Consider the following 21369-nt stretch of genomic DNA (forward strand, 5'->3'; position numbering starts at 1 on the left):
TTAAAGGCCCCCTATACGTGCCTACCTACCTAAAGGCCCCTATACCTACCTACCTAAAGGCCCCTATACCTACCTACCTACATACCTACCTATACTTAAGGCCCTATACCCTGCTACATATACTGAAGGTCCCTTTAACTACCTACCTACCTACAGGACACTATACCTACCTACCGGCCACTATACTTACCTACCTACCTACAGGCCACTATACCTACCTAAAGGCCCCCTATACGTACCTACCTACCTACCTAAAGGCCCCTATACCTACCTACCTAAAGGCCCCTATACCTACCTACCTACATACCTACCTATACTTAAGGCCCTATAACCTGCTACCTATACTGAAGGTCCCTTTACCTACCTAAAGGCCCCTATACCTACCTACATACCTACCTATACTTAAGGCCTCTATATACCCTGTTACCTATACTGAAGGCCCTATACCCTGCTACCTATACTGAAGGTCCCTTTACCTACCTAAAGGCCCCTATACCTACCTACATACCTACCTATACTTAAGGCCTCTATATACCCTGCTACCTATACTGAAGGCCCATATACCCTGCTACCTATACTGAAGGCCCCTATACCCTGCTACCTATACTGAAGGCCTATATACCCTGCTACCTATACTGAAGGCCCATATACCCTGCTACCTATACTGAAGGCCCATATACCCTGCTACCTATACTGAAGGCCCATATACCCTGCTACCTATACTGAAGGCCCATATACCCTGCTACCTATACTGAAGGCCCATATACCCTGCTACCTATACTGAAGGCCCATATACCCTGCTACCTATACTGAAGGCACATATACCTTGCTACCTATACTGAAGGCCTATATACCCTGCTACCTATACTGAAGGCACATATACCCTGCTATCTATACTGAAGGTCCCTATACCCTGCTACCTATACTGAAGGCCCATATACCCTGCTACCTATACTGAAGGCCAATATACCCTGCTACCTATACTGAAGGCCCATATACCCTGCTACCTATACTGAAGGCCTATATACCCTGCTACCTATACTGAAGGCCTATATACCCTGCTACCTATACTGAAGGCCTATATACCCTGCTACCTATACTGAAGGCCCATATACCTTTCTACCTATACTGAAGGCCCATATACCTTGCTACCTATACTGAAAGCCCCTATACCTTGCTACCTATACTGAAAGCTACCAATATTGAAGGCACCCATACCTAGCTAGCTATACTGAAGGCACCTTTACCTCGCTACCTATACTGCGGGCAACTATACTACGGATCGCACAATTCGTATGTGCAGGATTCGTTAGATTCGGGATTCGAAAGGTTCGAGATATTCGAGAACCTTTTTAGATTCGGATCCGGATTCGGATTCGAAGAAATTGTGGATTCGTCCCATCCCTAATTTATATAGCACTGACATCTTCTGCAGCACATTACAGAGTACATAGTCATGTCACTGAATGTCCTCAGAGGAGCTCACAGTCTAATCCCCACCATAATCATAGTCTAATGTCCTACCATATTATTATTATGTATTTAGATAGCACTGACATTTTCTCGACAGCACTTGTCCCTGCAGTTTCCCCCCCCCCCCCCCCCCCGTCCCCTGGGGGTACTTACCTGGGGAGGGGGGAGCCTCTGGATCCTAACGAGGCTTCCCCCGTCCTCCGGTGTCCCGGCAATCTCCTTCTGCAGTCCCCCAAAGTCTGGCGAGGTAAATATTTACCTACTCAGATCCTATGCAGGTGTACTAGCAGCTCTTCCTTCAGGTTACAGTGGAAATAGCCGAACCCGATCGATCAGCTCTACTGTGCAGGAGCGAGTCCTTTTGAACCTGCGCAGTAGAGCGGATACGATCGGGCTCAGCTATTTATGCCTAGCCCACTACTGCGCCTGCACTGGAGAGGTAAATTGTCGGGGGAGGATTCCGGGAGAATTCGGGGGAGCCAGCGCTGAATTGCCTGCAGCTACAGGGATGGGGGAAGCCTCATTGGGACCCTAAGACTTCCCCCTCCTGAGGTAAGAATCCCCCAGAGGACTTTTTTTTTTTCATACGGTCTCTTTAACTGAACCCCCTCACAGCTAATGGCCAACTATTATTATTATTATTATTTATTGGATTTATATAGCGCCAACTTATTACGCAGCGCTGTACAATAAATAGGATTACAGACAATGGTAACAGGGGTGACAGCGCAATACAGGTAATAGACAATAGATACAACAATGCAGGTAATAAGCCATAAGATACACAACACAATGCAGATAGTAATACAATGCCAGATCATACACTGGAGTGGTAGTGGTACAAGTTCCATAATTCTGGGTGAAGTGCACACAGTCTAGTATGATACACAAGGGGAGAGGGCCCTGCCAAAGGCTTACAATCTAGAGGGAGGGGTTGGTGACACGAAAGGAGGGGGTGCATCTAGAAGATCTTGGCAGAGAGGGTTAGGGCAGTGTTGAGTTGATGTAGGCCTCCTTGAAGAAGTGAGTTTTGAGTGTTTTTTTGAAGGTGGGGGCAAGCCTGACTCACTCATTCCAACTACACCTTTTCTTATCTAACCTATCATACATAAACCAATGACAACATTGATTCATTTGGAATAATACTTTATTATTGGCCACAGCTGCTAACATACAAACATTCCACAATATAAAATTCAGCGTAAATGTAAACAAAATAACAGTCCTAACTTTAAAAAAAACATGAACAATAAATATTAACAACAACGCATATAACAAAAATTTGCTGGTGGTGAGGAGCCTATTAACCATAGCTGAGGAATTAGCATGAAATCCCTGACTGCCAGCAGCTTGGAACTCCCTTGGCTTACATCCACCCTTAACCTGGATACCATAACCAAAACCAGCCTAAACACCATAACCAAAACCAGCCTAAACACCATAACCAAAACCAGCCTAAACATCATAACCAAAACCAGCCTAAACACCATAACCAAAAACCAGGCTAAACACCATAACCAAAACCAGCCTAAACACCTTACCTCCACTGGTGTTTGGGGATATTACCAGTGGCATAGCAATAGGGGATGCAGAGGTAGCAACCACACCAGGGCCCCTGGAACAGAGGCTCCCAGTAGGGGCCCTCCTTCAACTGCTTTATAAGCTCTTTATTGGTTGTAAGTCAGTAATGATCATCTCTATATGTGCATTAACCTCCCAGGCTGTATGATTATTTCTGGATTTTAGGGTCTTTTGAAAATGTTTCAGACTCTAAAAATCGTGCCGCCAGAGTCTCTGCAGCAGCCCCTGCTCTCACTCACCTCCCTGGGCTACAGCGCTGCAATTTTACCTCCGTCCTCCGGGTGGCGCTGCAACTCTGTAGTGAGATCGCTGATAGTGATCTCACCAGAGTGATTCAAAGCCTCGGAGGACAGGAAGGAGAACGGCTACTGACATCTGGATCCCCCCGGGAGGTGAGTAAAAACGCCCGCTGCATACTATGCGCTGCATGCATTGAGCTCCCGGGGGGCTAGCCAAGCTACAGTCAGGATTACCGCCAGGGAGGTTAATAGACTGCTCTATTTCCCAGCCTACACCTCTCTGACACTGTGGTTGTCCTTGGTAGAGTTAGGTGCTCCACATCAATTGTTATATAGAGTGCTTGAGGGGGCCCCAATGTAAAATGAACTACCATACAGTGGTGTAGCTAAGGAGCTATGCCCCCCCCCAAAAAAAAAAACACTCTATACATAACAATTGATACGGCACACCAAAACCTGGCAAAGACAACCACAGTGTCAGAGGTGCAAGAAGGGAATGGCGAGCAGCTTGTTAATGATTACCACTATTCAGAGCATCTATCGAAGTCATCAGTGGCGTAGCTAAGGAGCTGTGGGCCCCGATGCAAGTTTTACAATGGGGCCCCCCCTGCACTCTATACATAACAATTGATACGGCGCACCAAAACCTGCAAATGTCAACTACAGTACTAGAGGTGCAAGAAGGGAATGGGGAACAGTTTGTCAATGTTTTCCACTATTCAAAGTATCTGTAGAAGTGATTACTATGAGCACAGGACCAATTGAGAGCTAATACTGTAGTTGAGATTGAGCCCTTCGGGGCCCCTCTGGCCCAAGGGCCCCGATGCGGTCGCTACCTCTGCACCCCCTATTGCTACGCCCCTGGAAGTCATTATTACCAGCACAGGACCAATAGAGGGCTAATACTGTGGATGAGGGAAAGCCCCTCGGGGCCCCTGTCTAAGGGCCCCGGTGCAGTCGTTGTAAGATTTGGGCACAGGGTATAGCTGGTAAACAGTCCCGGCAGCACTAATTACTATTCCCCCTCCAGGCTGCCATAGATGGTGAGGAAAGATGTAATTTGGCTTCCAGCTATTGCTGGCGGCTGATTTACAGGGATTTTGTAGTAATTTGTGCTCCGTCTTTTGACGGTGCCCAAATCACTTACTGTGCGCCGCTATGGCCGTAATTCCTATTACGGCCTAAGGTGGCGCTGGCTGCACCCAAATCTCCTGCGCTGTTTTTACAGCGCTCCACTGGTGCGGTCACAACCTCTGCATCCCCTCTACAACCATATCTCACTCTACCCCTGGCCTTCTTCAATAAGAATATGTATGCTTAAAGCGGACCTCAACTCAAGAATGTCCTCTCTGCTCTAAAAGATATGCAACAACAGCATAATAACCTTTAAAGGGACTCTGAGCAGTGCAGAAACTATGGAAAGATGCATATCATTTTAAAGCTCTCTTTCTCCTCTTTCCAATGATATATAAACCGCCGCCCTACACCTTTTAGTTTTCGCTATTTTCGCGATTGAAATTGCAGAGGCTGTGATTTCAATTGCGAAAATAGAGAAAACTAAAAGGTGTAGGGAGACGATTTAGGGGTCTTCAGAAAGAGGAGAAAGAGAGCTTTAAAATGATATCCATCTTCCCATAGTTACTTGTATTTCACAGGACGACACTTTTCCCTAAAGTCAGCAGCTCCATTCTGCTGAATGGAGCTGCTGACACTGAGGAAAGTGTCGTCCTGTGTAATACAAGTAACTATGGAAAGATGGATATCATTTTAAAGCTCTCTTTCTCCTCTTTCTGGTGACACCTTAATCTTCGTCCTACGCCTTTTAGTTTTCTCTATTTCCGCAATTGAAATCACGGCCGTGGCAATTTCAATCGCGAAAATAGCGAAAACTAAAAGGCGTAGGGTGGCGGTTTATATATCATTGGAAAGAGGAGAAAGAGAGCTTTAAAATGATATGCATCTTTCCATAGAGTCCCTTTAAACAAAAAAAAAATGCCTTTGTTTCATCCGATACAAATCCTAAAATAAATCTGCACTGTTTCTACTTCCTGATTCATGGAAGCAGACATATTGTTCACCTCCTGTGCTTTCAAAGGCCATATCTGCCATAGGCAGTCATGTGACACAGGGGGAGATCAGATTACAGCTTGTGATTAGACACAAATGAGGGGGAATTAAAAAGGCTAAGCTTTCTAAATACATACAGTGTGCATTTCTCTATGTGTCTCTTCAGTCCTGTGCAAGAGTTCAGGTCCACTTTAACCCAGCTCGAAACATGCCATGGCTTGCCGCATCTAACTGCAAAGAAGGGGTTCTAATTCCTAAATAAAGGGTGTAAAGGTGGGATGTTCACTCTAGCTGCTCAAAGTAACTTCACAGAGGGAAGAGGAAATTAAACCTTACTACTTGCTGGCGCCTTCTACCCAGCCCACCAATGCTGTCCCTGCATCTCCAACTTGTGACCCACCCCCAACACTAACATGCTTAGCTCCCTCTAGAAGCAAGTTTGGTTGAACTCGTAGGCTGGTGCTGACGCGGTAAGAATGCAGCGCATTTATTTCAAAGCTTGCCGGATCTTTATTAGGGATGGTCAGTGAGATGCAAATATCCCCAAGGTGACGCAGTTATTATGCACATTTTTAATGCGCATTTATGCAACTTGGAGATGGACTGAATTGAATGAAGCTAGCTGAAATTTGATTGGTTCATTTTCAAGTCGCATAAATTAGCATTAAAAAAAATGCATAATTCTGCATCAACTAGGAATTATCAAAATCTCCCTTACCATCCCTAATCTAGGGCAAATGATATCCGACCCAACCATGCCGTGAGTGCATTATTCCCCTTCCTCACCTCGCCCACCTGCATAGGAACAGACACGTCACTAGACGGGTGTAACTACATGGTGACCCACCCCCCACCAATCCTGTTGGTGTAGAAGTGGCAGTGAAGCACTCCCCTTCAGTGTACAAGCCCCATACAGCCAGTAACTATGCATACCCACAGGACTGGGCCCCCCAAGCTGCTGGGCCCCCCTGCAACAGTGGGTCTCACAGGGGAGATTGTTAGGCCCATGGTCACTAGCTTCTAGGTTGGCAACACATCTGTATAACGCTCAACCCCGAACTGGGTTCAATCTCAACCCCTGGGTGCAACAGTAATCGAATCTGTGTACTTAGCTATAGGCCAAACTTTGTGAGGCAAGCCAATTCATTTATTTACAACAATATTGGGCATTTAGGAAGAAGCCCGCAGAAACACAGGGAGAACATGCAAACTCTATGCAGATATTGTCCTGGCCCAGATTTTAACCAGGAACCTCAGTGCAGCCCGGTAAAAGTGCTACCAACTGTGCCACCGTCCCGCCCAATGAGAATGCTCATCTCCTAGCTATGAAAAGAAACGACTGTCTCTGCCAGAACAGACAGAACCAGATAGGATTAAATTGATTGACAGAGGCGGAGTCGCCCTCCCCTCAAGCCAACGTTTGATCTGCTTCTGTTTCTTGAAACCAGTTCTAAAGGGCAAATTCTGAAGACAGGATTGTTCTAAAAATATAATTTTCCTGTTCGGGGTAATCCTAATAGTCCCACAATTCAAGTGTAGCAAGTATAGTGACTTCTAATAACTGCACCGCCCGGATTCTTGTGTGCAGAATGTAGCCTTCAGGCGTCAACAAAGCAGCCAATAACTGTACTGCTACTGTCAGCTATATTTTACGAGTGTTTAATGCAGTGTATTACTGTAACCCAACAAGGTTGAGAGGACAGAATAATACTTATTACCGTTCTCCAAATATGTTATGTATTACAGTAAACATGGCTATACATCTAGAGATGATGGGCAGATTCGACCAAGAGACAAATCTCTCTCTGATGGAATCTGATTAGAGAGAGATCTGTCGCTGCCCATACACCACAGGCTGATTCCCGATCAATTTAAGCATGAAATCTCTTGGGAATCGTCCGAGTACACGCGTCTGCCACATCTGCTGCCTCGCCACTGTTCCTCTAATGTATAAATGTGTGTGCATGTGTGCATTTATACATTACCTGTCCTGTGCTGGGGCGTCCATCCTTCTCCTGAATTAGAGTGACCAGATTTTTGTAGGCTCAACCTGGGACGGGGGGAATGGGAGGGGGGGGAAGGGGCGGCTGCGGCGCGAAAAATAGGGGGTGCGCTGAAAAACGTGGTGTCTGCAGCGCGCGTGAAAAATGGGCGTGGCCATGACATTCTATGGGCGGAGCTAATGTAATGATGCAACAGCGAGGCATAAGAAAGCAGTGTTTACGTCGTGATGTGGTCAAACGTGGATTCACATCATAGGTGTGCAGAAACTGTGTGATGCTATTTAATAGTATGCCATAACCCCAAAGCAGCAAACACAGCCAACTATGACCATTAAATAATAAATGCAGCAACAGTCACCCCAGACACCACAAAATAAACGCAATGGGCAACATGTCAGCACAAAATAAACGCATTGCGGGCAACATTTCAGCACAAAATAAACGCATTGCGGGCAACATTTCAGCACAAAATAAACGCATTGCGGGCAACATGTCAGCATAAAATAAACGCAATGGGGGCAACATGTCAGCATAAAATAAACGCAATGGGGGCAAACATGTCAGTACAAAATAAACGCAATGGGGGCAAACATGTCAGCACAAAATAAACGCAATGGGGGCAACATTTCAGCACAAAATAAACGCACTGCGGGCAAACATGTCAGTACAAAATAAACGCACTGCGGGCAAACATGTCAGTACAAAATAAACGCACTGCGGGCAAACATGTCAGTACAAGATAAATGCACTGCGGGCAAACATGTCAGTACAAGATAAATGCACTGCGGGCAAACATGTCAGTACAAGATAAACTCACTGCGGGCAAACATGTCAGTACAAGATAAACGCACTGCGGGCATACATGTCAGTACAAGATAAACGCACTGCGGGCAAACATGTCAGTACAAGATAAACGCACTGCGGGCAAACATGTCAGTACAAGATAAACGCACTGCGGGCAAACATGTCAGTACAAGATAAACGCACTGCGGGCAAACATGTCAGTACAAAATGAACACAATTTGGGCAAACATGTCAGTACAAAATGAACACAATTTGGGCAAACCTGTCCGTACAAGATAAACGCACTGCGGGCAAACATGTCAGTACAAGATAAACGCACTGCGGGCAAACATGTCAGTACAAGATAAACGCACTGCGGGCAAACATGTCAGTACAAGATAAACGCACTGCGGGCAAACATGTCAGTACAAGATAAACGCACTGCGGGCAAACATGTCAGTACAAGATAAACGCACTGCGGGCAAACATGTCAGTACAAAATGAACACAATTTGGGCAAACATGTCAGTACAAAATGAACACAATTTGGGCAAACCTGTCCGTACAAAATAAACGCACGGCGGGAAACATGTCAGTACAAGATAAACGCACTGCGGGCAAACATGTCAGTACAAGATAAACGCACTGCGGGCAAACATGTCAGTACAAGATAAACGCACTGCGGGCAAACATGTCAGTACAAGATAAACGCACGGCGGGCAACATGTCAATACAAAATGAACGCACTGCGGGCAAACATGTCAGTACAAGATAAACGCACTGCGGGCAAACATGTCAGTACAAAATGAACACAATTTGGGCAAACATGTCAGTACAAGATAAACGCACTGCGGGCAACATGTCAGTACAAGATAAACGCACTGCGGGCAAACATGTCAGTACAAGATAAACGCACTGCGGGCAAACATGTCAGTACAAGATAAACGCACTGCGGGCAAACATGTCAGTACAAGATAAACGCACTGCGGGCAAACATGTCAGTACAAGATAAACGCACTGCGGGCAAACATGTCAGTACAAGATAAACGCACTGCGGGCAAACATGTCAGTACAAAATGAACACAATTTGGGCAAACATGTCCGTACAAAATAAACGCACGGCGGGCAACATGTCAATACAAAATGAACGCACTGCGGGCAAACATGTCAGTACAAGATAAACGCACTGCGGGCAAACATGTCAGTACAAAATGAACACAATTTGGACAAACATGTCCGTACAAAATAAACGCACGGCGGGCAAACATGTCAGTACAAGATAAACGCACTGCGGGCAAACATGTCAGTACAAGATAAACGCACTGCGGGCAAACATGTCAGTACAAGATAAACGCACTGCGGGCAAACATGTCAGTACAAGATAAACGCACTGCGGGCAAACATGTCAGTACAAGATAAACGCACTGCGGGCAAACATGTCAGTACAAGATAAACGCACTGCGGGCAAACATGTCAGTACAAGATAAACGCACTGCGGGCAAACATATCAGTACAAAATGAACACAATTTGGGCAAACATGTCAGTACAAAATGAACACAATTTGGGCAAACATGTCAGTACAAAATGTACACAATGTGGGCAAACACTTCACCTGCAAGGAAAAGCATTTACTCACCTGGCAGAAGACGTCCCCTCACGCAGCCGGCCTCTGGTGCCTCTGGTGTGTGCAGCTCCCCCTAGCCTGGACGATCTTCAATCTCCCGCTCAGCCTCTCACAGGCAGAGCAGGGCTATGGCAAGATGGCGTCCGGAGGCGGAGCCCTGTACTGGAGACACAAATAGTCTCCAGTACAGGGCTCCGCCTCCGGACGCCATCTTCCCGTAGCCCTGCTCTGCCTGTGCCTGCCGGAGGAGGACAATGCAGGCTGGATTGCGAGGAATGAACTAGCGCAGCGTCTAGTAGACGATGCGGCTAGTTCATTGTACGGTGGCCAGAGTCCCGAGGCCGGGACGTCCCGCTGCCGGGACGTCCCGCTGCTAAAAGCAGGACGTTTCCCGGGACCTCATGCAGCCTGGGACAGCGCCCCCTAAAGGCGGGACACGTCCCGGGTAAAGCGGGACGTATGGTCACCGTACCTGAATCCACAGCCGGCCCGAAGGACGTTGTACAGCTAAAATTAATTAATGGGACTGAATAAGGAAAGGTGTGGTCCATCAGGTAGAACACATTCCTCTTTTTCTCAGTCCATCCTAAACACTGGCATGGATCTGGCCCTCCAGGCCTGGAGTTTGAAACCTGTGTCATAGAGGCTTCCTGGTCCTCTTGCCATTGGCCACTGTTGTCCCCCATTGACATTCTGTGCCTTTGAGACACCTCAAAAGGCTTTAGAAGCACTCACGTACCCCAGTGATTCTAAAGAAGGGCACATCCGTATGGTGCATGCACTAACATGTGTGCACCTGCGAGTGCATGAGTGAACGCACTCGTCTTTGTTAAACAATTTGAAGGTTTTCAATATTTTAGCCATGGGCCTGCTTGAATAGATTTTGTAACTTTAGCTATTCCTGTAATAATACAGAGGACATCCCCATTTCATCATGGAAGTAGGTTTGCCACCCCCCTGCAGGGTTCTTTGGGGCAACATGCTGGACACAACCACTATTGCAGTGCTGAAGATCTGGACATCTGGTCAGTTTCTGGTCAGTAGGTGGAAGTTGTTAAGCCCCAAACTTGGAGTATGCCACCTCCTTAGCCTTCACGGGAATATAGAAGAGGAAGAGTTGAGAATGAGATATGGGTAGACCCTTCAGATAAGCTCTTGAGTGGAAGCTGGTGAAATGTAGGAGAGCAATGCATTCCTGTCAATGGTCCTGCTGTACACAGTGGTGGCAAGAATTGTTTACTGTTGTCAGGGCCGTTTCTTGCCCCGTTCAGCCGGTTCTGCTGAACGGGGCGCCGATGAGTGACAGATTGGGGGGCGCCAGGCCGTCCCTGTGGCCGCCGCCACTGCTCCCCCTCCCTCCCTCCTGGCGCCTCACTCAGACCTCGATCAGGCGGCGACCAATCGTGCGGGCGCTAGGACCTAGCACACCGCACTGATATGCGGAAGTGACATCACTTCCGCATATAGAGCGGTTGCGTCCGGCGCCCGCCGGTACTGGTCGGGTCGCCGCTGATCCTGAGGTCTGCAAGGTAAGGGGGGAGCGGGAGCGGCGGCTGGGGGCTCCCTGTCACTTACTGCTCAAACGGGCTCCCTGTCACTCACTTCCTAAAGGGGCTCCCTGTCACTCACTTCCTAAAGGGGCTCCCTGTCACTCACTTCCTAAAGGTGCTCCCTGTCACTCACTTCCTAAAGGGGCTCCCTGTCACTCACTTCCTAAAGGGGCTCCCTGTCACTCACTTCCTAAAGGTACTCCCTGTCACTCACTTCCTAAAGGGGCTCCCTGTCACTCACTTCCTAAAGGGGCTCCCTGTCACTCACTTCCTAAAGGGGCTCCCTGTCACTCACTTCCTAAAGGGGCTCCCTGTCACTCACTTCCTAAAGGTACTCCCTGTCACTCACTTCCTAAAGGTACTCCCTGTCACTCACTTCCTAAAGGGGCTCCCTGTCACTCACTTCCTAAAGGTACTCCCTGTCACTCACTTCCTAAAGGTACTCCCTGTCACTCACTTCCTAAAGGGGCTCCCTGTCACTTACTTCCTAAAGGTACTCCCTGTCACTCACTTCCTAAAGGTACTCCCTGTCACTCACTTCCTAAAGGGGCTCCCTGTCACTCACTTCCTAAAGGGGCTCCCTGTCACTCACTTCCTAAAGGGGCTCCCTGTCACTCACTTCCTAAAGGGGCTCCCTGTCACTCACTTCCTAAAGGGGCTCCCTGTCACTCACTTCCTAAAGGGGCTCCCTGTCACTCACTTCCTAAAGGGGCTCCCTGTCACTCACTTCTTAAAGGGGCTCCCTGTCACTCACTTCCTAAAGGGGCTCCCTGTCACTCACTCACTTCCTAAAGGGGCTCCCTGTCACTCACTCACTTCCTAAAGGGGCTCCCTGTCACTCACTCACTTCCTAAAGGGGCTCCCTGTCACTCACTCACTTCCTAAAGGGGCTCCCTGTCACTCACTCACTTCCTAAAGGGGCTCCCTGTCACTCACTCACTTCCTAAAGGGGCTCCCTGTCACTCACTCACTTCCTAAAGGGGCTCCCTGTCACTCACTCACTGCCTAAAGGGGCTCCCTGTCACTCACTCACTGCCTAAAGGGGCTCCCTGTCACTCACTGCCTAAAGGGGCTCCCTGTCACTCACTGCCTAAAGGGGCTCCCTGTCACTCACTGCCTAAAGGGGCTCCCTGTCACTCACTGCCTAATGGGGGTCCAGGCTGGCTACATGTACTGGGGAAACTGGCTGTTTGTCATTATGTGCATTTACTGGTGAAAAGCTGTCTCTTATTATGTGCATTTACTGGTGAAAAGCAGTCTCTTATTATGTGCATTTACTGGTGAAAAGCTGTCTCTTATGTGCATTTACTGGTGAAAAGCGGTCTCTTATGTGCATTTACTGGTGAAAAGCGGTCTCTTATGTGCATTTACTGGTGAAAAGCGGTCTCTTATGTGCATTTACTGGTGAAAAGCGGTCTCTTATTATGTGCATTTACTGGTGAAACGCTGTCTCTTATGTGCATTTAGTGGGGAAATTTTGTCAGTAAAAATAATCTTTTGTCAGTAAATGTTTAGGTATTTGTCAGTAAAAAATAACGTGAAAGGTTGGCAACACTGGCAGGCTGCGCGGCGCAACGGGAAAGATACAGGCAGCCCACCTCACGCTTGGGCTTGGCGGGGGGGAGGAGCCGACGACAGCGAGCGAGAGTACGGTGGCCGCAGGCAGCCATAAATACGCAGTGTGTGACTGCGTCGCACTCGCAGAGCCTCTCAACCTGAGTCAGTCCAGAGACTAACAGACTGCCAGGCAGTCAAAGCCAGCCAGGAGCAAGCCCATGGAAGAGGGGTAGGAATGGGGTACCACATGCATGCGTAAAGAGGTGGAAGGTGTGGGTGTGATTAGGCAGGACATGGGTGTGGTTATGTGGTTGGGCGCGGTTAATTTAACCACTCCCATAGGCGCCAGAGAAAATCTTGGTGCCAGGCACCCCAGGCTCACCCCTGTGTGCAGCAGCAGTGTGCGGCGGAGCCCAGCCCCAGAAGGTGGAGTCTTTTTGGCCAGTTGGACTCGGGCTCCTCGCTGCCACTGCTGCTAGTGGGTGCCTTGGCCCTTGCTGCCGCTGCCCGCTAGCACCTCCATGGTCCCCTGCCCGGACCCCCACCGTTCCTGGCCCGGCGCCTTCTTCCAGTTCCACCTGCCATGAGATGGACCTCATGGTAAGTAGGCAGTAAGGCAGGCAGTCTATGTACAGCACTGCCTCTCTCTTTCTGATGTGGCTGCTGGGGGAGGGGGGCGCTCTTTTTGCCCTGGGCTGGTGGTCAGAACCCACCATGGTGATGGTCTAACAGTGTGACTCCCTGGCTGGGGGTAGGGGGGCACTCTTTTTGCTCTGGGCTGGTGGTCAGAGTCTGACCACCAACCAGCCCAGGGCAAAAAGAGTACCCCCCTTCCCCAGCCAGGGAGTCACAGTCAGACCATGGTGGGCTCTGACCACCAGCCCAGGGCAAAAAGAGCACCCCCCCTACCACCCACAGCCAGGGAGTCAAAGTCAGACCATGGTGGTCTGACGGTCAAACCACCATGGTCTGACTGTGACTCCCTGGCTAGGGGGGGAGAGGGTCACACTTTTTTTCCCTGGACAGGTGGTCAGACCACCATACTGTGACTCCCTGGCTAGGGGGCGGAGGGGGTCACTCTTTTTTTCCCTGGGCAGGTGGTCAGACGCAGAGTAAAAAAATTAAAAATAAAATAAAAATGGTGAGTTGGTTTCAAGAAGCCTTTTGACATGATTTCACTTAGCAGCTTTGATTGGGGGGGGGGGGGGGGGCAATTTTTTGACTCTCGAACTGGGTGAAATTTAGCCTAGAAACTGCCCTGACTGTTGTTACAGACCATGACTTGGAGACATGGAATGTGCAGGTGAGATGTTTCAGGGTTGAACATGGCCTGTGCAAAATAAACTTTGTTGTGTCATGAGACTGTCGTTATTGAGGTAAGCCACCTTACTTTTTTTTTTTCTCTGGATTTTAACCTAGTTTTATCCAGATCTGGGTGCCTCTTTACCCCTATTTTGCTATTGAAGTGAACCTGAATGAGTAAATTATTTAAATTAAACACATGATGTACCTGCAAATGTATATTACATACTTCTCCCACCGTGAACTCCTCTCAGAAGCTCCCCGTTTTCTTCTTACGATGATTCCTTTCATTTCTGACAAGATTTTGTCAGAACTGAAATATATTAGTTGCTGTCAGGTTTATATCAGTTGCTGTCAGTTACAACTAGAAGGACAACTGATGTGCCAGGCAATGTCCGTGTTTCCCTATGGCTCAAGTGAGCAATATTACAGTTTAATAGAGTGCTGACCAGGAAGCTGTTATGGGGTGACGGCCATTTTCAAAATGGAGGATGGAGAATACCATTGATCACAGTGGACAAACAGGACGCAGGAGAGGAGAAAGGGATTGATGAGTAGACTACTACACGGTAGGTAAGTATGACGTCAGTATGTTTATTTTGACTTTTAATTTTCAGTTCAGGTTTGCTTTAAACCCCCCCCCCCCCCCCATCCTTTATTGGTTGAAGGGGACCTTATTGGTGTCACGTGGCTCACACCTGTGTGACAACCAATTCCTTTTACCAAAGAGAGCGATTGCATCCAGTTTTGCCTGGACAAACCAAGTGGAGTCGAGTATATTGTCTCCACCTGCTTCAAGTGGTTGGTTGCCCTTGCTGCAACCCGCCTTTGTGAGTTGCCCTTTATTCGAAAATCTCACATCCATTTTATTACGAACATACTATGCTATCTGGGCTCTTGTTGTCTGTGTGTCTTTTCTTTCAGGGTGACAAGACACCCCTTCCACCCATGATGGAAGCAATCAAAGACAGTGTTCAAAAATTGCAGTGAATTCAACATGTACACCAGATTAAATGGTAAATACATAATCTACGTACCTCACCCAACATCCTGGCATGGGTGAGATATATCAGCACGATGAAAACAGACAGGTTTTCAAAAGAAAAAGTTTACAATGCCGGTCTGGCCAAACTGCACAACAGCTCCATACTTAGAATTACCTAGAATTAACTCTGTTTTTTCAAAAACTGTTTTACGTTTTTTAAGCCAGGTTCATTTGGTATTGATGTCTGTGACGAGAATGTGTCCATTCTACACAACACAACAACTTGTCCAACATGTATGTTCAATCATCCATATAACTCATGACAACTAGAACTCTGCTCTGCTCTTGGAGCTAAAGTTCTTTGATGTTTTAGACATTGGCCCCCAGAATTTAAAAAAAATGTATTAAAGTAATAAAAATCAAGAGTGATGGGTTGGCCTACCGCTCTAGAAGAATGAGCTCTTCGTACAATGGCTACTGGAAAAGATATTTATTGTACAAAGACTATGCTTTCGCAGGTTGTCCCTGCTTCCTCAAATCAGTTGTGTCGGGTGACAGTGTTTCTCAACATTTTATTGGTATGTACCCCTTTTAAAACCCTGTACTCACCAAGTACCCCTAGCATAGTAAACATTATCACAAGTACCCCTTGACAAACACGTATTTAATTGTTGTACATTATAATTGGTTCTAAACCATTTCCAAGCATTTACTATTGCTTTTAATTAGCTAAAACACGAATTTAGTGTTGATTACATAAGATTTATCATTTTTTAAAACTCTAAATTTGTTATTCTTGGTTAAGTATATTAAGCCAGAGTACCCCCTGGAACCATCAGAAGTACCCCCTGGAACCATCAGAAGTACCCCCTGGAACCATCAGAAGTACCCCCTGGGCTACACGTACCACACGTTTAGAACCTAGGGCATAGATGAGACATGGTTGGTAGTTTATGGCAGGACATAGAGGGGTTCTGGGCGGGATACATGCAAAAGGAAATACAGTAAATATTTCCCCAATAGAGTGTAACGATCGGTGTAACACAGAGAGGATCTGATTATTGGTGATCTGCAGTATCACCAAAAATACAGATATATACCTGATTATTGATGATCTGCAGAATCACCGATAATCAGATATATTACTAACCTCTGGACACCTGAGAGATATGAGTATTTGGTGCAACAGTAATACTTTGAGAACAATACCAGGAGGACAGGTACAAGGCAGTAGGGAATACTGCTAGAGTATGAGTACCTTTCAGCAGCCTGAGAATCTCCCGCAGGGAGGAGTCAGACTGGGAGAGGGAAGGACCAGAGTGTGAGTGACACCAATAGAAGGATGTCACTGACTGATCTGTGAACTATCTCTTAACTGGGGAGATAGCTCTCAAGGTCGGACAAGCCAGGTCGGCAACACACGGACATACAAAGTACAAAAGACAGGAGGCTGATTTGGTAATCCTAAGGCAAGCAGGGTTTGGCAACAGAGTATCAGATATAGCGAAGTACCAAATCAGTGAACAGAAGAGTGGTCAGGAAAGCAGAAAGTCATAACAGATAATAAACAATGCCTAGTCTTGGGTGTGAGCTCCGTGATCATCAACACCCTGGAACTAGTCTGAAGTATAACAGAATGGTAACACAAGTACCTAATCTTGGGTGTGAGGGCCTTGATCATCAACACCCTGGAACTAGTCTGAGGTATAACAGAAAGATAACACAGATTCCTAATCTTGGGTGTGAGGTCCTTGATCATCAACACCCTGGACTAGTCGGAGGTATAACAGAATGATAACACAGATTCCTAATCTTGGGTGTGAGGTCCTTGATCATCAACACCCTGGAACTAGTCTGAAGTATAACAGAATGATAACACAGATTCTGACAATAAGGTCTGAGTGCTTCCACGTAGTGATCGCAACGGCAGACAACCAGTGAATGACCAGCACCCAGTATATATAGCCCAGCGCTCTCCAGCGCCTCCCGTAAGTGCTGGACCAATGGGAACTGGTACAATCGTCAGCTGACCGGCTTGGTCAGCTGACTCCCTTATGGCTGTCATAAAAGTTCTGCCTCTCAAGTCTCAACGCGCGCGCGCGTCCTTCTGAACCTGTGTGGACTATCAGTCCCAGCCACACCAGACATGTCTTGCGTACCACCCGCCGCGCTGGACGCGGAACCAGCCGCACCGCTATCAGGGCATGCGGGGGTTTCTCTGCGTTCAGCCATACTGGCAGACGTAGGCCTACGCGTGCAAACCGCCGCGTTGGATGCGGAATCAGCCACCTTGTTCTGAGCACACGCGGTGGCTTTTCCGCGTTTTCTCACATAGAGGCAATTTTTCGTCTGGTGGAAGACAAGGAGAAAATACACTTGAGAGAGCTGAGAGAAATATCAAAGCCCCCCATTACATGATAAAAAAAACACCAAATTTACAGGATATGTTAAGTAGAACTGTGGGAACAAGGAGAATTTTTTTTTTTTCAAAAAGACCTTATAGTTTTCGAGAAAATCATTTTACAGTTTCAAAGGAAAATAGTATACATTTAAACTGAAGTCTCATAAAATCACGTTTTTATTTTAAAAATCACTTTAACATCGTTTCCCTACCTAAAACGCCGTGTCCCCACGGCTGAACACCAAACTCCCCGGGGCACATTGTGAGGAGCGCTTCCGTGAGAGGCCGAGCTTTCAGCTGTGGCTCTGCCTCTACACGGGTCTACCTGCGTGGATCGCCGCCTCTCCCCCGCCCCTCTCAGTCTTCTTTCACTGAAAGAGGCGGGGAGAGGCAGAGATAAGCGTGGATTGACGCGCATGGAGGCAGAGCTACAGCCCAAAGCTCTGCCTCCTCCAACAGCAAAATCCACGACCAAGAAAGTCGTGGATTTTGCAGGGAGGGGAGGGAGTTAGGGGGGATTTAGATGCGGCGTTTTAGGTAGGACAATAATGTTAAAGTGATTTTTCAAATAAAAACGTGAATTTTATGAGACTTCAGAGTCTCTTTAAATGCGGTAAATGACAGTTAATGTATTTACCGCATTTACATGTATACTTTTTTCCTTTGAAGCTTCCTTTGAAACTTTAAAATCGATTTTCTCAAAAACTATAAGGTCTTTTTGAAAAAAATTTTTTTTAACTTGTAGCCACTGATCAGATCACAATGTTGGTGATTGTAGCATGTATGAGGGGTTTACTATTAACTTTAAAGTCAAATCTGTGATCACGGATCACATACATGTAATCACTGCTAAAATCTGAGTTGAATTCGGAGCTCCGATTCAAATCCGGATCACGATCACAGCATATCCGGATCACGATCACAGCATATCCGGATCACGATCACAGCATATCCGGATCACGATCACAGCATATCCGGATCACGATCACAGCGTATCTGGATTTTAGATTCTGCCGTGGCCGGATTTACTAAAATTTGTGATTGGGGGTATCCGAGCTCACTGGTGAAAGGTAGCCGGTTGGAGATGTGTGTATAGTAGTGTTAGTATGGATGGAAGGGGGAAAGCATGTGTTTTTTTTTTTCTATTAGTTTTCTCTCTGGATTAGGGCTTATATACGCTTTTTCTTAATTATAAAATAAAGATTGAATATATTAATTACAAGCGAACTATGATGCAAATTAACAGCCAGACACAAAGAGTGTGTCAATGAAGCCTGCAATTTGTGCACATCACGAGCTATGGGCAAAATTTCTGATTTTACAATGCCCCCCCCCCCCCTCCTCCCCACCTTCGAAGCAAGTTGTTTCGGCTCATGGAACTCACCGCCGAGTGCCAAAACCAGGCACCCCATAGCGGCAATGTAATGCTGCGTGGAGCGAGTAACGGTAATTCGGGGCTCTGGCGGTTGCCAAATATCTAATTACATCTCCCTCCGATTTGTGACAACTTAGAGGGGGGATGGTATTTAAGGCCACCGGAGAGTTTTGCGGCAGCAGCGAGAGTCGTCATTCGGCACTACCGGCGTCCAACTCACCAGCGACACAACGACACGTACGCCCCCACCTTCCCCATGCTTCACCCTGAACAATATCCTTTTATTACAGATTTAAGTAAGATTAAGGGCTTATTCACACTACTGTATGATCGTTTTCCGTGTTTTTTTTAAGCGCTGGCAATTTTAGAAATCGCTCTAAAAGGGCTTGTGTAATGATTTCCTATGAGACTGTTCACATGTGCACGTTTCGATTTTATTAAAATTGCAAACATGATACATGTATCATTTTCTGAGCGTTTTGGCTCAATGGAAAGAATAGGGAAATCGCAAATTGCTTAAAAAAGAGCTTTGTATTGCCATTTCATGAGCATTATTATTATTCATTTTAATTTCCGGGTCAAAGAGTTCACTTCCTGACTGAAGCCAGGAAGTGAAAAAACAAAAATGGCTTTCCTAACCCAAAATCGCTCTGAAAGCGCTTGTAAAAGTGCTTTCAAAATCACCCCATAAATTGCCAGTGCTTGCGATTAGCGCTGGCGATTTATAATGTGAACAAGGCCTTAATGTTTTTATTGAATCTACAGTCTAATCTAATAAAAAAAAAAGATACAACCTTACTCTTCTTGTTCTCTGATTTCTGTTTGCAGTGCATTATGGGATGCTATTGTCCTCCTTAAGTTTAAGTCAAGTTGTTTTAGTGACATTATATAATGCTACACTTAATGAATTTTCTCAAGAATATAATGCGTGTGTTTGTAGTAGATATTTGCTTGCAGTGCTATTTTTACGTCTTGTGGTTTCATATGAGTCACCAGTGTCCTTGTCACCAGAGAGTCATCTGTGCCCGCCATTCAGAGGCAGAAGAAAAGAAGGTGAGGTTTTGTTGACTCCTCGTCGGTCACACAAGAGTACCTGTAGTTACCACAGAATAGTTGGCTTACCGGTGCACAAGGAGTGGCCATTGTTATCTTGTAACCTGTGTTTCGCCCTATATCGATTCTGAAATCGTCTTTTAACGCATACATCAATGCCAAACAGGTTTATCTGGATTCCCTGGAGCAGAAGGTTGTGTCAACAGAGCAGCTGGCAGCAGTGCCATCCTCAGGGCATTTACGTAGGAGGGGAAAACGAATACAAAACTCCAAATCCTTTAATCAACCACAGTAGAGGGAGACACCGATATGCTGGAATCCTTCCAGGAATTTCTTACTCACTTAAAATGGGACTCTGACCAGAAACGTTTCTGTTTTTTTTTTAACTGTGTATGGGACGGGGGAAGGTGGAATTGTCCTTGGGTTTTTATTGCAAAAAAAAAAAAATCCAGAATCGCAAGCAGCTCATAAGAATACATCAGGGGTAGGATGCAGCGTTCGTCAAAATTCTGCGAAATGGACGCAATTTGCCCCGACATGCGTCCCGCCTAAGTTAAGCCATATTTGCTGCATGCTGGCAAATAAGAGGGAGGAGGTGCTACAACCCCTGCAGGAGTCTCCTGGGTGGGAGGCGGTACTTAAGTTGCTGAAGCTGCACCACACCTTTCACAACCTCAGATCAGCTAGTTCTATAAACTTGGTCACTCCCAGAGTGCACCTCAAAAAATCTGGAGATAGAGCCTTCTGTCATGCTGCCCCTACTCTTTGGAACTCCCTGCCACACCCAGTAAAGACAGCACCATCCCTGGAGCTATTCAAATCCAGACTGAAAAGCCACCTGTTTAGCCTGGCATTTCCAGATTTATAAAATTCTTCCTCTGTACCACGATGGTCGGAGCCATGCTTATGCGCTTTGAGTCCTATGGGAGAAAAGCGCTCTACAAATGTTATTTGTTGTTGTTGTTGTTGTTAAGTGGGAGAAGGTAATTGAGCAGGCCAATAGGAAGGAGGAGGTGCTACAACCCCTGCAGGAGTCTCCTGGGTAGGAGGCGGTACTTAAGTGGGAGAAGATAATTGAGCAGGCCAATAGGAGGGAGGAGGTGCTACAACCCCTGCAGGAGTCTCCTGGGTAGGAGGCGGTACTTAAGTGGGAGAAGATAATTGAGCAGGTCAATAGGAGGGAGGAAGTGCTACAACCCCTGCAGGAGTCTCCTGGGTAGGAGGAGGTACTTAAGTGGGAGAAGGTAATTGAGCAGGCCAATAGGAAGGAGGAGGTGCTACAACCCCTGCAGGAGTCTCCTGGGTAGGAGGCGGTACTTAAGTGGGAGAAGGTAATTGAGCAGGCCAATAGGAGGGAGGAGGTGCTACAACCCCTG

At 46.8% G+C, this 21369-nt stretch overlaps 1 protein-coding gene across 2 annotated transcripts in view; it reads right to left on the reverse strand.

Annotated features, from left to right (window-relative positions):
• Nucleotides 1–21369, reverse strand: part of LOC137532179 (protein S100-A4-like) — an 82160-nt gene that overhangs the window by 33939 nt on the left and 26852 nt on the right. The window contains exon 1 of one of the 2 annotated variants that reach the window (XM_068252407.1): nucleotides 20063–20098. The exons of the other annotated variant lie outside the window; for it this stretch is intronic. Coding sequence (XP_068108508.1) covers nucleotides 20063–20083 — 21 coding nt within the window. The 5' untranslated portion in view covers nucleotides 20084–20098. Of the gene's footprint in view, nucleotides 1–20062; nucleotides 20099–21369 lie in introns of those variants that run through there. 2 annotated transcript variants of the gene reach the window in all.

This window comes from Hyperolius riggenbachi, chromosome 9, assembly GCF_040937935.1.
Source record: "Hyperolius riggenbachi isolate aHypRig1 chromosome 9, aHypRig1.pri, whole genome shotgun sequence".
In the NCBI taxonomy this organism is placed as follows: domain Eukaryota; kingdom Metazoa; phylum Chordata; class Amphibia; order Anura; family Hyperoliidae; genus Hyperolius; species Hyperolius riggenbachi.